This window comes from Mesocricetus auratus, unplaced genomic scaffold, assembly GCF_017639785.1.
Source record: "Mesocricetus auratus isolate SY011 unplaced genomic scaffold, BCM_Maur_2.0 Super-Scaffold_100006, whole genome shotgun sequence".
Taxonomy (NCBI): Eukaryota; Metazoa; Chordata; class Mammalia; order Rodentia; family Cricetidae; genus Mesocricetus; species Mesocricetus auratus.
Window position 1 is genome coordinate 14,727,656 of NW_024429190.1, and position 12,974 is coordinate 14,740,629.

At 39.3% G+C, this 12,974-nt stretch overlaps 1 protein-coding gene and 1 pseudogene across 15 annotated transcripts in view; one reads left to right on the forward strand and one right to left on the reverse strand.

Moving 5' to 3' along the window:
• The window catches only part of Add1 (adducin 1), a 59,732-nt gene that overhangs the window by 26,079 nt on the left and 20,679 nt on the right, over positions 1 to 12,974 (forward strand). For all 15 annotated transcript variants that reach the window (XM_040746925.1, XM_040746926.1, XM_040746930.1 and 12 more), the window contains exons 3-6: positions 2,218 to 2,380; positions 5,813 to 5,964; positions 10,960 to 11,040; positions 11,237 to 11,386. In XM_040746925.1, coding sequence (XP_040602859.1) covers positions 2,218 to 2,380; positions 5,813 to 5,964; positions 10,960 to 11,040; positions 11,237 to 11,386 — 546 coding nt within the window. The remainder of the gene's footprint in view (positions 1 to 2,217; positions 2,381 to 5,812; positions 5,965 to 10,959; positions 11,041 to 11,236; positions 11,387 to 12,974) is intronic.
• On the reverse strand, positions 5,059 to 5,660 carry LOC106021047 (annotated as a pseudogene).

Consider the following 12,974-nt stretch of genomic DNA (forward strand, 5'->3'; position numbering starts at 1 on the left):
TGCTTTTTCCTTCCTAAGGCACAATGTTATGCATTGTCTTATTTATCTTAGAGTCTTTCAGTGCCTGACCCAGGGTCTGATGGTAGCACACTTGAATTGGATTTCCTGTAGATGTCTATGTAGATTTGGAAAGCATGGAAATGGATTGTTTTAAGTTTTCAGACAAAAGGTTCCTGAGGACAGGAAGCCCTTTAAAATGAGATATAAGCATATTACCAGGCTCAGCTTTTTTTTTTCTTTTTCTTTTTTTTTCCAAAAGTAATTCCAGGCTGGGTTTGAGCTTGCAACCCCTGGTGACCAGTAGCCTGTGATGCTCAGTGGAGGGCAACTTACTTAGTCTTTGTGCATGTGTATTTGTATGATTTCCCATGCATTATGCATTGATAACAAAGACAGGTCAGTAGCTGTGTTTTTGCTGATTTATTTTATTGCTTTCATTTTTATTTCCCTTCCATTGTTGACCAATATAATCTGTGAGCACTGACTTTATCAGCTGTGAGAACTGAGTTTATCATGAGATCGTAGATCTTGTCCAGCACTTCTTGATACCATTCAACTAGCAGTCATTCATTTGCTTGTTGTGCACTTCCTCTGAGTAATAGATGTACTAGATTGCCCTTTGGCTATTTCTTTCAATAATTTTTCATATTAAACAATGAAAAACTTTAAATAGCTGGGCGTTGGTGGTGCACGCCTTTAATCCCAGCACTCGGGAGGCAGAGGCAGGAGGATCTCTGTGAGTTCAAGGCCAGCCTGGTCTACAAAGCGAGTTCCAGGACAGCCTTCAAGACAATACAGAGAAACCCTGTCTCGAAAAACCAAAAAAAAAAAAAAAGAAAGAAAGAAAGAAAGAAAAACTTTAAATAAATGTAATTTGTAATCACTAAGTACTTGCAGTTAGATGGATCATTATCCAGTAAATTTTTGTTTTAATCTGGGATATCATTTGTAATTATTGGGAAAAACTGATTTATTTTGTGATAAGTTATAACAGTCTGAGGGAAGTTAGATATCTGAGGTAGATGTGGTAGCATACACATATAATCTCAGTAGTCAGAAAACCAAGGCAGGATGATCACTAAGTTTAAGGCCAGCTGTGGCCAAGTAGCTGCTAGATTCTGTTCCAACAAAGCAAAACCACAACAACATATTACAATAACAACTTCATGTAAACATCATTACCAATCTAGTGCATCTTTTTGCCTAATTTAGGTTTATTTAATAAAAGATATAAATATATGGTTTCTTTTGATGCTTTAGTTAACAGAGTCTCACTATGTAATGTGATACCATGCCCCTTCTACTTAAAGAAAATTGTTTTGAGATATGGTTTCGTGTGTCTGAGGCTGTTTTTGAACTTGTTATGTAGTGCAGGATGACCTTGAGCTGATCTGCTTACCCCTCTTTCCAAGGATAATAGGCATTCACTACCATGCCAGTTCTTTTTCTGCTTTAACAAAACAGTTCCCTACTTTGAAGAAAATACTAGAAAGTACAAAGTAGAATATAAGAATTATCAATTATCCTGTTACTGAGAATTGTAATTATTGTTTGTTATACTTTTAATCTTTTTCTACTTTAGATTCCCATTTTATTTTATAAAACTGTGTTACCTTTTTACTCAAAAATATATTAAGATCAATTTCTAAAAAAATTATTTATTTGTTTATTTTATAATTGTGAGTACCCTATCTGCATGTAAAACTTTATACCAGAATAAGAGGGCATCAGATCCTATTATAGATGGTTGTAAGTCACCATGTGGTTGCTGGGAATTGAATTCAGGACCTCTGGAAGAGAAAGCAGTACTGTTAAGCCATCTCTCCAGCCCCTATGAAGAGCAAGTTTATGTCTTTTAATTTTTAGGACTTTCCTGTTGAGTGCATCTGTTAAATTCCAAGTGTGTCGAGTCAGTTCTTTAATTTCTGAAATGCTGCCTACTTTTTAAAATCTGATGCTGACATTAACTACCTTACGAATTCCTGATTATTTTCTTAAAGTTGATTTCCACTAATTGAATCCTGTTCTAAGTTTTAAGCTTCTATTTCGTTAAATGACTTAACCCAAAAAAGACCATACCAGGTCATATTCTCAGAAGTGAAACTTGAGTCCCCCTATGTGCTGTTCTAGCACTGGATGAAGACAAGCGTTTATCTGATAGTTACACATGTACCCTGGCCCCACAAAGAGTATCTGACTTTTTAATGTGCATTGTAGGCCTTCTGTGAAGAGCTGGAGTCAATGATACAAGAGCAGTTTAAGAAGGGGAAGAATCCCACAGGCCTGTTGGCATTACAGCAGATTGCAGACTTTATGACAGCGAATGTACCAAATGTCTACCCAGCAGCTCCACAAGGAGGAATGGCTGCCCTGAACATGAGTGAGTAGTTCTTGGCTTTGTATGTGATCTGTAACTTTCCAGATAAAATCCCGAAACTTTCTCGTGTGAGCCACATGAGTATGCAACTGTAAATATATAGTATTGAGATTTTTTTGTTTGTTTTGTGGGAGTGCTGGGATTAAAGGTATACACCACTATCACCTGACTATATTGAGTATTTGAAAATCCATGTTAATTATAGCAAAAGACAGGTTGTAAACTTGAAGGTGTCTTTTGAGGGGAGAGGACTCATTTCCTGTAAGCCAGTTAGATTGTGTTATTACTCGTCCATTTACTTTATTTTCAATTAAAGTTAAATTCTCTCTGTTCATCATTACCATTTTTTAACTAACCTGGCTGATAATAAGGCATTTCTTTGATTAATTAATTAGTTTTTATTTTGTGTGCATTGGTGTTTTGCCATGGGTGTCCGGTTCTCTGAACTGGAGTTACATACAGTTGTGAGCTACCATGTAGATCTTGGGAGTTGAACTTGGGTCCTTTGGAAGAGCAGCTGTCTGTAACTCATATTCTAGGGGATCTGACGCCTTCACACAGATATACCTGTAGGTAAAACACCAATGCACATAAAATAAGAATGACTAAATTATATGCACATATATATACATGTTCTCGTTAGAGTTGTTCATTTTGTTTTATATGTGTGCATAGCCCTCAGAGACTAAAAGAGGCCATTGGATTTTCCAAAACTGGAGTTGTAGAAGGATATGGGTGCTGAAAATTGAACCCCAGTCCTGAGCCAGAGCAACAAGTGCTCTTAACTGCTAAGCCAGTCCTAGGGCAACATTTCTTGTCTATCATTTTTTACCACCATTGTCAGTGCTGCTTAGAAAAAGTAACAAACAGAATTTCAAAACTAGAGCCATTTGTAAACATGGGTGAATGTAGCAAACATCAGTGTGTCTTCTCAGGTGGAACATCATCTTAGCTGATGACTTTGTTAGCATAACCTTACAAGGTAGATTCTAGGGCCACTGCTGTTACCAGTTGATCTGATCTATAGCACAAGGGTGTCGTGGGTAGACTCTGATGAGTCTGGTTGGATGGTCAGATCTGATTGAGAATACAAGATACTGATTTCCATTAGGTCTTCTGACATTTGATACTTACTTGTCTGTTTATTGTGTTCTTAGAACTTGACTGACACCAGATGGTGATTGATTGTGGAAGAATCATTTAACTCACTAGCATGAAATCTAGTGGCCACTAGCAAGGCATTTATGTTTCCTATGGACTCCTGATGGATTAGATGACACTGGTATGAGTTAGATGATAGAAGAATACATTTCACCCACACCTTGTCTCCTCATCATAAACACATAAATACATTTAGTAATAACTCACTGAAAAACAAACAAGGAAAAGTTGAAGGAAAGACTTGTCTCCTTACAACATTCTTTTTTCTTTCTTTCCCTTTCCTTGCATTGGTTAGAGCCCACAGTATTGTATTTAGAAATAGTACAGAAATGTACATCCTTAATTGTTTATAATCCTAAGAAGAATGTATTAAGTCTCATCATCATATTTGATATTAGTGGTAGTTTTTACAGATACCCTTTTAATGAGATTGTTCCTTCTCTTTGTGATTGGCTGAGAGCGTTTATCATGAAGGATGTTGAGTTTTATGAAATGCTTCTCCATCTATTGAATCAATCACATCAATTTTCTTTATTTTGCTATGGTAAACTTGACTTTTTGTTTTGTTTTTCAAGACAGAGTTTCTCTATGTAGTCTGGCTGTCCTGGAACTCACTCTGTAGACCAGGCTGGCCTCGAACTCACAGAGATCCACTTGCCTCTGCCTCCTGAGTGCTGGGATTAAAGGCTAAACCACTACTGCCTGACCTGATATTGTTTTTCTTATCCTGAGAATTAATTTAGGGTTTTGTAATTGGTAGGCTAGTATTCTCGCACTGACCTACACCTCTAGGTTGATAGGCCCTTTTAAAATTTTTAATTAAGATTTTTATCTATATTTTGGGCGTATGTGTGAACAAATGTCTGCCAGGGTGCCTGTGTGTATGTCAGAGGACAGCCTGGGAGAGTTGTCTCTCCACTTCTGTCATGTTGGTTGTCGGGATGGAACTGAGGTTTCAGTCCTAATGGCTTGAGTGATGCACCAGTTCTGCTTCACATTACTGGTTGTGATTTTTTTGTTTTGTTTTGTTTTTGAGATAGGGTTTCCCTTTGGAGTCCTGACTGTCCTGGAACTCACTCTGTAGACTAGGCTGACCTTGAACTCAGAGACCTTCCTGCCTCTGCTTCCCAAATGCTGTGATAAAAGGTGTGTGTCACCATTGCCCAGCTCTAATTTTGTAATTTAAACAGCCAACTTTTGCTGAAATCAGGATTTAATTTTTTTCTTCATTTTTGCCATATAACATTGTAAATTTCCTATTTTATATAAATTTTTTCTTTTGTTTTGTTTTTTTGAGACAGGATTTTACTGTGAACTTCCTGAAACTCCCTCTGTAAAGGCTGGCCTTGAACTCACAGAGATCTTTCTGCCTCTGCCTCCTGAGTGCTGGGATTAAAGATGTGCACCACCACCACTGCCCCAAATTGCATAAAAATTTTAATCTTTAGCTTTAAACCATAGGTTTTGCATGACTTGGAAAGGAGACTGTACCAAACAATGATCAAGAAGAATCGTTCATCCTATGCCTTTTCTTTTATCTGGCCACTCAGAAAAGCTATGTTTGTTGTTGCTTGGCGCCTCATACTATTTTTAGTCATGTATTCACCATAATCCACTTTCCCTTCCACAAATATTGGAGTCTCCTTTTCACTTACTGACACACCACGCTTCTGATGCCTGATCTCAACAGTGATATTCTGTGCCTTGTTGTCTTTTGACAGGTGTCACCCATTTGGTCTACTTCACCTTATCTCATTTGTTGCTAGAGAAAATATCATCACTGGGGTTTTTTCTTTCTGCCTATTTCATGACTTGGTCTTGACCTACTCGATGAAGTAACTGAACATGATTCAGAGATCTTTCAAGAACCAAACTGCTGGCTGTTTTGAGCTCACGTCTTACAAACTGGTGAATTACCTGTAAGACAAGTCTTTGAAATATGGCTTCGGTTTTCCTTACAGTCTAGTCTTTAGGCTTATCCTGACGTGCAGCCCTCAGCAGGCACCCTTCCCCCACAAGAGGCCATAAATTTCATTTTAATCTGTTCTTTACTGCATCTCACAAATTTGGCTATGTTTTTGTTACCTATTTCTGAATTATATATTAGTTCTAGAGAGAACATTGTTATTTTGTCACTGAAGTTTTTGAAATTTTATGGTCTAATATAGACAATAAATAGGACTGTTGTAATTGATTTTCATTTGACAAATGTAAAAAATAAAATACCAATAAAAAGTTTTTTAAAAGTTTGACTTTTGTTTTTCTTTATCTTAGGTCTTGGTATGGTTACTCCCGTGAATGACCTTAGAGGATCCGATTCTATTGCGTATGACAAAGGGGAGAAGTTATTGCGGTGTAAACTGGCAGCATTTTACAGACTAGCAGATCTCTTCGGGTGGTCTCAGCTTATCTACAATCACATCACAGTGAGTACTCCAGACTCATAACTGACTGATCCACAGTAGCCACTGGGTGACAAGTAGTAGCTCATTAACCGTCTAGCACTATCTTTTCTCATATAGCTTTAGTAACTCTTAGAATACCCTGTCTTTGGAGTCCTTACTATAGAACATAAGAATTGGCAAGTGTAACTCGGGAGGCAGAGGCAGGCGGATCTCTGTGAGTTCGAGGCCAGCCTGGTCTACAGAGTGAGTTCCAGGACAGCCTCCAAAGCCACAGAGAAACCCTGTCTCGAAAAACCAAAAAAAAAAAAAAAAAAAAAAAGAATTGGCAAGTGTAGATTAAAAGTTAAGAGAGTAGTTTTTTTTTTTGTTTGTTTGTTTTGTTTGTTGCGACAGGGTTTCTCTGTAGCTTTGGAGCCTGTCCTGGGACTTGCTCTGTAGACCAGGTTAGACTCACAAAGATCCACCTGCCTCTGCCTCCAGAGGGCTGGGACTAAGGGTGTGCTCTACCATTGCCTGGTGAGAGTAGTTCTTTAAATCATCTTTCTTGCATGCTAACCTAATAGATGAGTGTTTCTCAAATTATAAGTAGTTCCTAAAATTCATCTATGACTTACAAATCTAACAATAATGGTATTTTCTTCCTGACTCTGGCCATAGCTTCTCTGCATTATGCTGCTTTTTTCATTTACTCTTGTTTTGTGCCATTTACCAGCATTATCAGGGTCTCTGTTCCTCAGTTCAGTTTTGTAACAAATGTTACTGACTGTCTGCCCTCTCTGTACTAACCACTGTTCTAACTCAGGTTGTATCAGGGAGCAGCCCTTGTGCATTGTTCCTTCTGTTTTCTAACCAATCAGCCCATCCTTCACCCTCTTTTTTGTTCAGCTTGTTTTCATGGCCCATCGTTTCAGTAATGCTCTGTGCTGGTTTTATTCTGCTGGAATCTGTCCCTGGGACCCACATGGAAGGGAGGGAGGGAGGGAGGGAGGACGACAAACTCCTTCAAGTTGATCTCTAGCTTTACACAGGAGCTGTGGCACATGCCCATCACCCTCCCATAAATAAATAAATGTAAAAAAAAATGAAGTTCAAGATTGTCTTTGACTATGTTCCAAGGCTAGTTTGAGTTGCATGTGACCCTGTCTCAATCACCAAATGCATCAGTCCAGAGAACAACCACCTGCTGCCCTTCTCTGTATAACACCATCATTGTGTCACAGAAAATAAGGGAACTCTTGCTGTCTCTGTCCACACTTCCTCCTGGCTGTGACTCCTAGACTCCTAACGGACCGTAGCTTGCTTCCTTTCCTCATTCTTTTACAGTTTTTCCAACTTGCAATATTGAATTTTAAAAATTATCATTATAATGCTTGCTTATTATAACAATTATACCTTATATAGATGTTGCAGATATCTACAGAAAAACTCATAATCCTGTTTGTCTTGTGGTAGCCGGTACAAGCAACTATTTAGATTGTTTGAACTTTTCCTCCATATACATCTGTGGAGGTTTTCCACATGTGAACTCATAACTGTGTAGCCCTGGCTGTCCTGGAACTTGCTCTGTAGACCAGGCTGGCTTTGAACTCGTGAAGATCTGCCTGCCTCTGCCTCCCGAGTGCATTTGTGCACATTCTTATGGCCTAGTTGCCCACAGGAGTATCAGCTCTCCAAGTAGAGCTGCTGTGCCTCCTGTTGTAGGTCTGGGGCCAAGAGCAGTGCTTGTCACAGCGTAGGTATACCCTGAAACACTGAATGGTGGCCAGCCTTGGCCAGAACGAACCTGCTTTAGGAAAACTGTGAAAAGAACTCACTGGAACTTTTGGTAGCTGAACAGTAGGTCCAGTTAGCTTAGTTCATGTGCCAGCGCACATCCTGGTATGCTGGAAAATTGCTGGTCTTTCCGCTAATTATGCTGGACTGAAAGCTCAGATGGAGAGCTAATGCTAATTGCTTCCCTGCAGATGTTACAGCTGTAACATGAATAGGAAATGTGGTCCCTGGTTTTAATAGTAGCTTCATTATTTGTGTGTGTTTAAAATGCTGTGTATAAATCACCCCGTTATCCGTGCTATTTTAGTGCCTTTGACTCAGAATGTAGGCCTTTCCCCTGTCCCTTCTAATTGTTTGGCATTGACAGAATTAAAATGCCAGTTAAATATTTACTGTTCTGTCATTAAGTGATCTGCTTGTTTATTAATACAGAGTTAAAAAAAAACCAACTTACCAAAAAGATTTTCTGTATTTCATGAACTAGAATCAGAGTCTTTGAAGAAGAAAGCACCCCATCACCACTTCCAGCTTGGCTTTTTAAATTTTAGAATGTTTTTGTTGTTGAGATTTATGGCCTCCATTCATTTTGCCATTAGACATCCTTCATACCATCTAGATATTATTATGTAGATACTTAACAGGAAAGATATTAACAGTATCAGTGCAAAAGTAACTGCTAAGAGGTCACTCTGTTCCTTCTCTAAAAGAGGGTCAGGGATTTTCTGCTAAGGGGATTTTAAAGTGCTGACAGGTGTTGGAGGCTTGGAGAGGATCGTCTGACTTAGATCTTTAACATTGCGACAGATTTAGAGAAGCCTTGGAGATGGGGAAGGACAAGCCAGGGTGCCCCAGCTGGGATTCTGGGCTGAGATTCTTTCTTGGCGAGCCTCGGCTGGTGGGCCATCTTCCTTGTCCTGTGTTAAGTTTTGGCACTTGTAGAACCTTACAGATAATTGGTTCAGCACTAGTCTGAAGTTTAGCCTTGGGCCAGTGCACTAGGTGATCTCTGCAGCAATACAGCTCACCACTTCCTGAGTGCTGGGTGTGTTTGGATTTTAGGGATGGCTGAGGGTCTGAGGCTGTCCATCTCATTTACAGAGGAGGGATGGTAGACAAGGATACAGGCTCAGAGAGACCACCGTTGACGACACCTACCCTGAAATACTCTTCTTTCATTTGATGTGTAAATTTTGAGTGTAATCCCTTTTGCTTTAGACTAAGAATTTCATATATTTTGAGTGTTTTCTATTAAAACATGTAAATTTGTTAAGCTTACGATTGGAATTGTGTCTTTTGAGAAAGGGTCTCACTATATAGCTCTGACTTGAAACTTGCTGAATAGACCAGGCTAGCCTCAGGAAAAAAGGGGAAAAAAAGGAGACATCAGTATAAAATGAACAAAATACAAGAAAATAACTTTATAAAAAAAAGTAAAATGTTTTATCATATGAAAAATTGTCCAATTCATTAATAACCAGGAAATCAATTCTTCTTTCCTCTCCTCCCTCTATAAATCCTGCACCTAAGCATAGCTAGTGTTACAGTGTGTTAACCAGTAGCATTTGGGTAACATGCTTCCATTTAGTCTGTAAGAACTTTTTTTTTTTTTTTTGAGACAAAGCCTTACCTAGGGACTTTTGAGAACTCCGGATCATTATAATTTAGCTTCCTTCCCAAGTGCTGGAAATCACTGGCATGCTTCACCATGCCTGCCTTGTAGAGAGGCACTTAAGTCTATCCAAAAATTGTTGCTTATGAAAATGAGATTTCTTTTATTGTGGGAAGAGCTCTTCTTTTTCATTGTTATATTCTGACTGTCTGGTATATGCTGGATATATAGTGCCCTTCTGTGCTGAATGAATTGTTGTAGAGAGAGACATACATTGTGGAAGATGCAGAAAAACCAGAGGGTGATGCTGTTTTGGTACAGAGACTTTCAAAACTACATCAAACATTGAGGAAAATGTGTTCATTTGTGCTCATCTTTCCATCATCCTACAGGTTTACATGTTATCAAAATCTAGTTTGGAACTTTTAGTTATTATTTATTTTATGTGTATTTGTGTGCCTGCTTGTCTGTGTGTATACCATGTGTGTGCAGGTATCTGTAGCAGGCTTTTTCTTTTGGGTCACCAACTAGCTCCCAATTTATGATGTGGAGACTTCTTATTAGCTATGAGTGTTCATCCTTGTCTTGCCCTTGTCCCACTAGCTCTTATAACTTAACCTGTTTCTCTTCATCTACATTTTGCCTTGGGGCATTTAACTTTCTTTTCTTCTATATCTATCTTACTTTCCTGCTTCTCATATCTGGCTGGCTGGCAGCTGCCTAGCTTCTGGTCCTGGGCATGTCCCTCTCTCTCCCTCATTTCTTCTCTCCAGAACCTACTTAATTCTGTCTGCCCACCAGCCCTCTCCTGCCTAGCTATTGGCCATTTTGCTTTTTTGTTTTTTGTTGTTGTTGTTGTTGTTGTCACAGAGACTCACCTGCCTCTGCCTCCCAAGTGCTGGGTTTAAAGGCATGGGCCACCACTGCCCAGCCCATTTTGCTTTTTATTAAACCAATCAAATTCCTCAGGCAGACTAGGTGAAACAAATGTAACACATCTTTACATTGTTAAACAAATACAGCATGAACAAATGTAACATAGCTTTATACAGTTAAAGTAATAGTCTCCAGTATAAACAAATGTAACTGCATCATTGTCAAGTTAAACAAATATTCCACAGCCGTTATCCATAGAGCCATAAGTAGAGTTGGATCCCCTAGAACTGGACTAATAGGCTGTTGTGAACTGCCTGATATTCGTTATGAGAACCAGACCTGGATCTTCTGCAAGAGCAGCAAGTGCTCTTAACTGATGAGCCATTTTTCTAGCTCCTTGAAAAACTTTTAAGTAGGGTTTTGTTTTTCATTATTCTACTTCTGAGGATTGATACCATTTTGCCATGAGACTGATGGCCACAGACCAAGTTTACAGTGACTACTTGACATGTCAGAGGGTGGGTGTTGAACTGGGCTGTTTGGCTTGTTCCCTGAACAGTCATTTTCCTTGGCATGACCAGTATTTACTTGATAAGTTTAATTGCTCTACAGTACAGTAACTATTCAGCACATCTTAGCTTCGTGATAAACTGTATGCTTTAGTTCCTCCCTAATTATCCACCTGTGAGTTTGTGTCCTGTAAGTGACACAGTTAATTTTAGTTGGACTTCTGTGCTGACTTGGGCATTTTCCCACAGACCAGAGTGAACTCTGAGCAGGAACACTTCCTCATCGTACCTTTTGGACTTCTCTACAGTGAAGTGACTGCATCCAGCTTGGTGAGAATGCCCTTCTCTTTGTCATCATGGCTATAAAGATTGTATTAGTCCTTATAAGTGCTCTAAACTGTGGTTTGTTTAGAGAGGAACCTTTGAAATTGAAGCTATGGACACTTTGAATTTGATTTTCAGCATTTTCTAGTAAGGGTACCTTGAAGTCATCTTGAAATGTAAAGATTTCCCTTTTTATTTGCAGGTTAAGGTCAATCTACAAGGAGATATAGTGGATCGTGGAAGCACTAACCTGGGAGTAAATCAGGCTGGCTTCACATTACACTCTGCGATTTATGCTGCTCGACCAGATGCTAAATGTATTGTGCACATTCACACACCAGCAGGGGCTGCGGTGAGTGTGCCACCCTGTTAGCTTCATAGGTTGATTTATTTGTTTGTTTTCTTTTTTTTGTTTTGTTTATCTTTTAAAACAGGGTCTCACTATGTATCTCTGGATGTCCTGGAACTCATTATGTAGGCCAGGCTGGCTTCAAATTCAGAGATCGCTTGGCCTCTGCCTCCCAAGTGCTGGGACTGCAAGCATGCGCCACTATGCCCAGCTTTCTTTGTGAGCTCTGACTTGCTCTTGTTGTAAGAAGTAAATGATTCTAAATTATTACATGTTTCATACACACATACATACATACATACATACATACATACATACATACATAATGCTTGGAGCTGGGGAAATGGTCAGCAGGTAAGAATGTTTACTTCTTGAACAAAGGACCTCAATTCAAATACCTAGGGTTCACATAAAATACAGTGTATGGTTGCATGAATGCATGTAACTTCATTACTGTGAGGGGGCAGAGAAAGGAAGATTACTGGGTTTTGATGGCTACCAGCCCAGCTCTAGGTTTAGTGAGAGACACTGTCTCAAAGGTAATAAGGTAGACAGGAATGGAGCAGGACACCTGCTGCCTTTCTCTGGTGTATGTGCTTGTACAGGTATTTACCCACACCTACACTTTCCTGTATATCGCAGTCACACACAGGAATAAAAACTTTCCAATGTTTGACTTTTCTTTTAAAAAAAATCTCTCTTTCTGTGTGTGTGTTGCTGGGGATAAAACTAAGCCTACATGTAACATTGAGCTACACCTTCAGCCTGTAGCTTGACTTCCTTCCCTTCCTCTTCCATTCCTCCCCTCCTTTCCTCTCTTCCTCCCTTTCTTCTTAAAAGATAGACTCTTGCTGTGTAGCCCTGACTGACCCGGAACTGTATAGCCACTTGAAGCAATTCTTTTGCTCCAGTTTATTGACTTATGTAGTGTAAGTTGGCCTTGAACATATGATTCTCCTACCTTAGCCTCTCAGTGTGAGGATCTTTGCAGTTGAACATAAGTTTTCTTTACTTTTATTTTTTCTTCTGTTTTTTTTGAGATAGGGTCTCACTGTATAGCTCTGGCCAGCCTGGAACTTTCTCTGTAGATCAGGATGGTCTTAAACTCACAGAGTCACCAGTCTCTGCCTCCAGAGTATTACGATTAAAGGCTTGTACCACCATGACCAGCTTAAATAAATGTTAAAAAATAGGATATTTTTGGACACATTTGGGGGAATTTTAGGAAGCTGGGTAAATTTTTGTTTGTTTGTTTATGGTACTGAGGATTGAAGTGAAGGCCTAATGAATACTAGGACATGTGCTCTACACTGAGATATTCTTTAATTTTCTTTTTACTTTATATTTTGAGTCAGAGTTTTACCCCATAGCCCAGGCTGCTTTTGAAATTAAGATCATTCTGCCCCAGTCTGTGAGGAGCTGGACTGACAGGCCCCACCATGCATGGCTACTTATTTTTTTTTTTTTTTGTTTTTTTTGTTTTTTTTTGGTTTTTCGAGACAGGGTTTCTCTGTAGCTTTGGAGGCTGTCCTGGAACTCACTTTGTAGACCAGGCTGGCCTCAAACTCACAGAGATCCGCCTGCCTCTGCC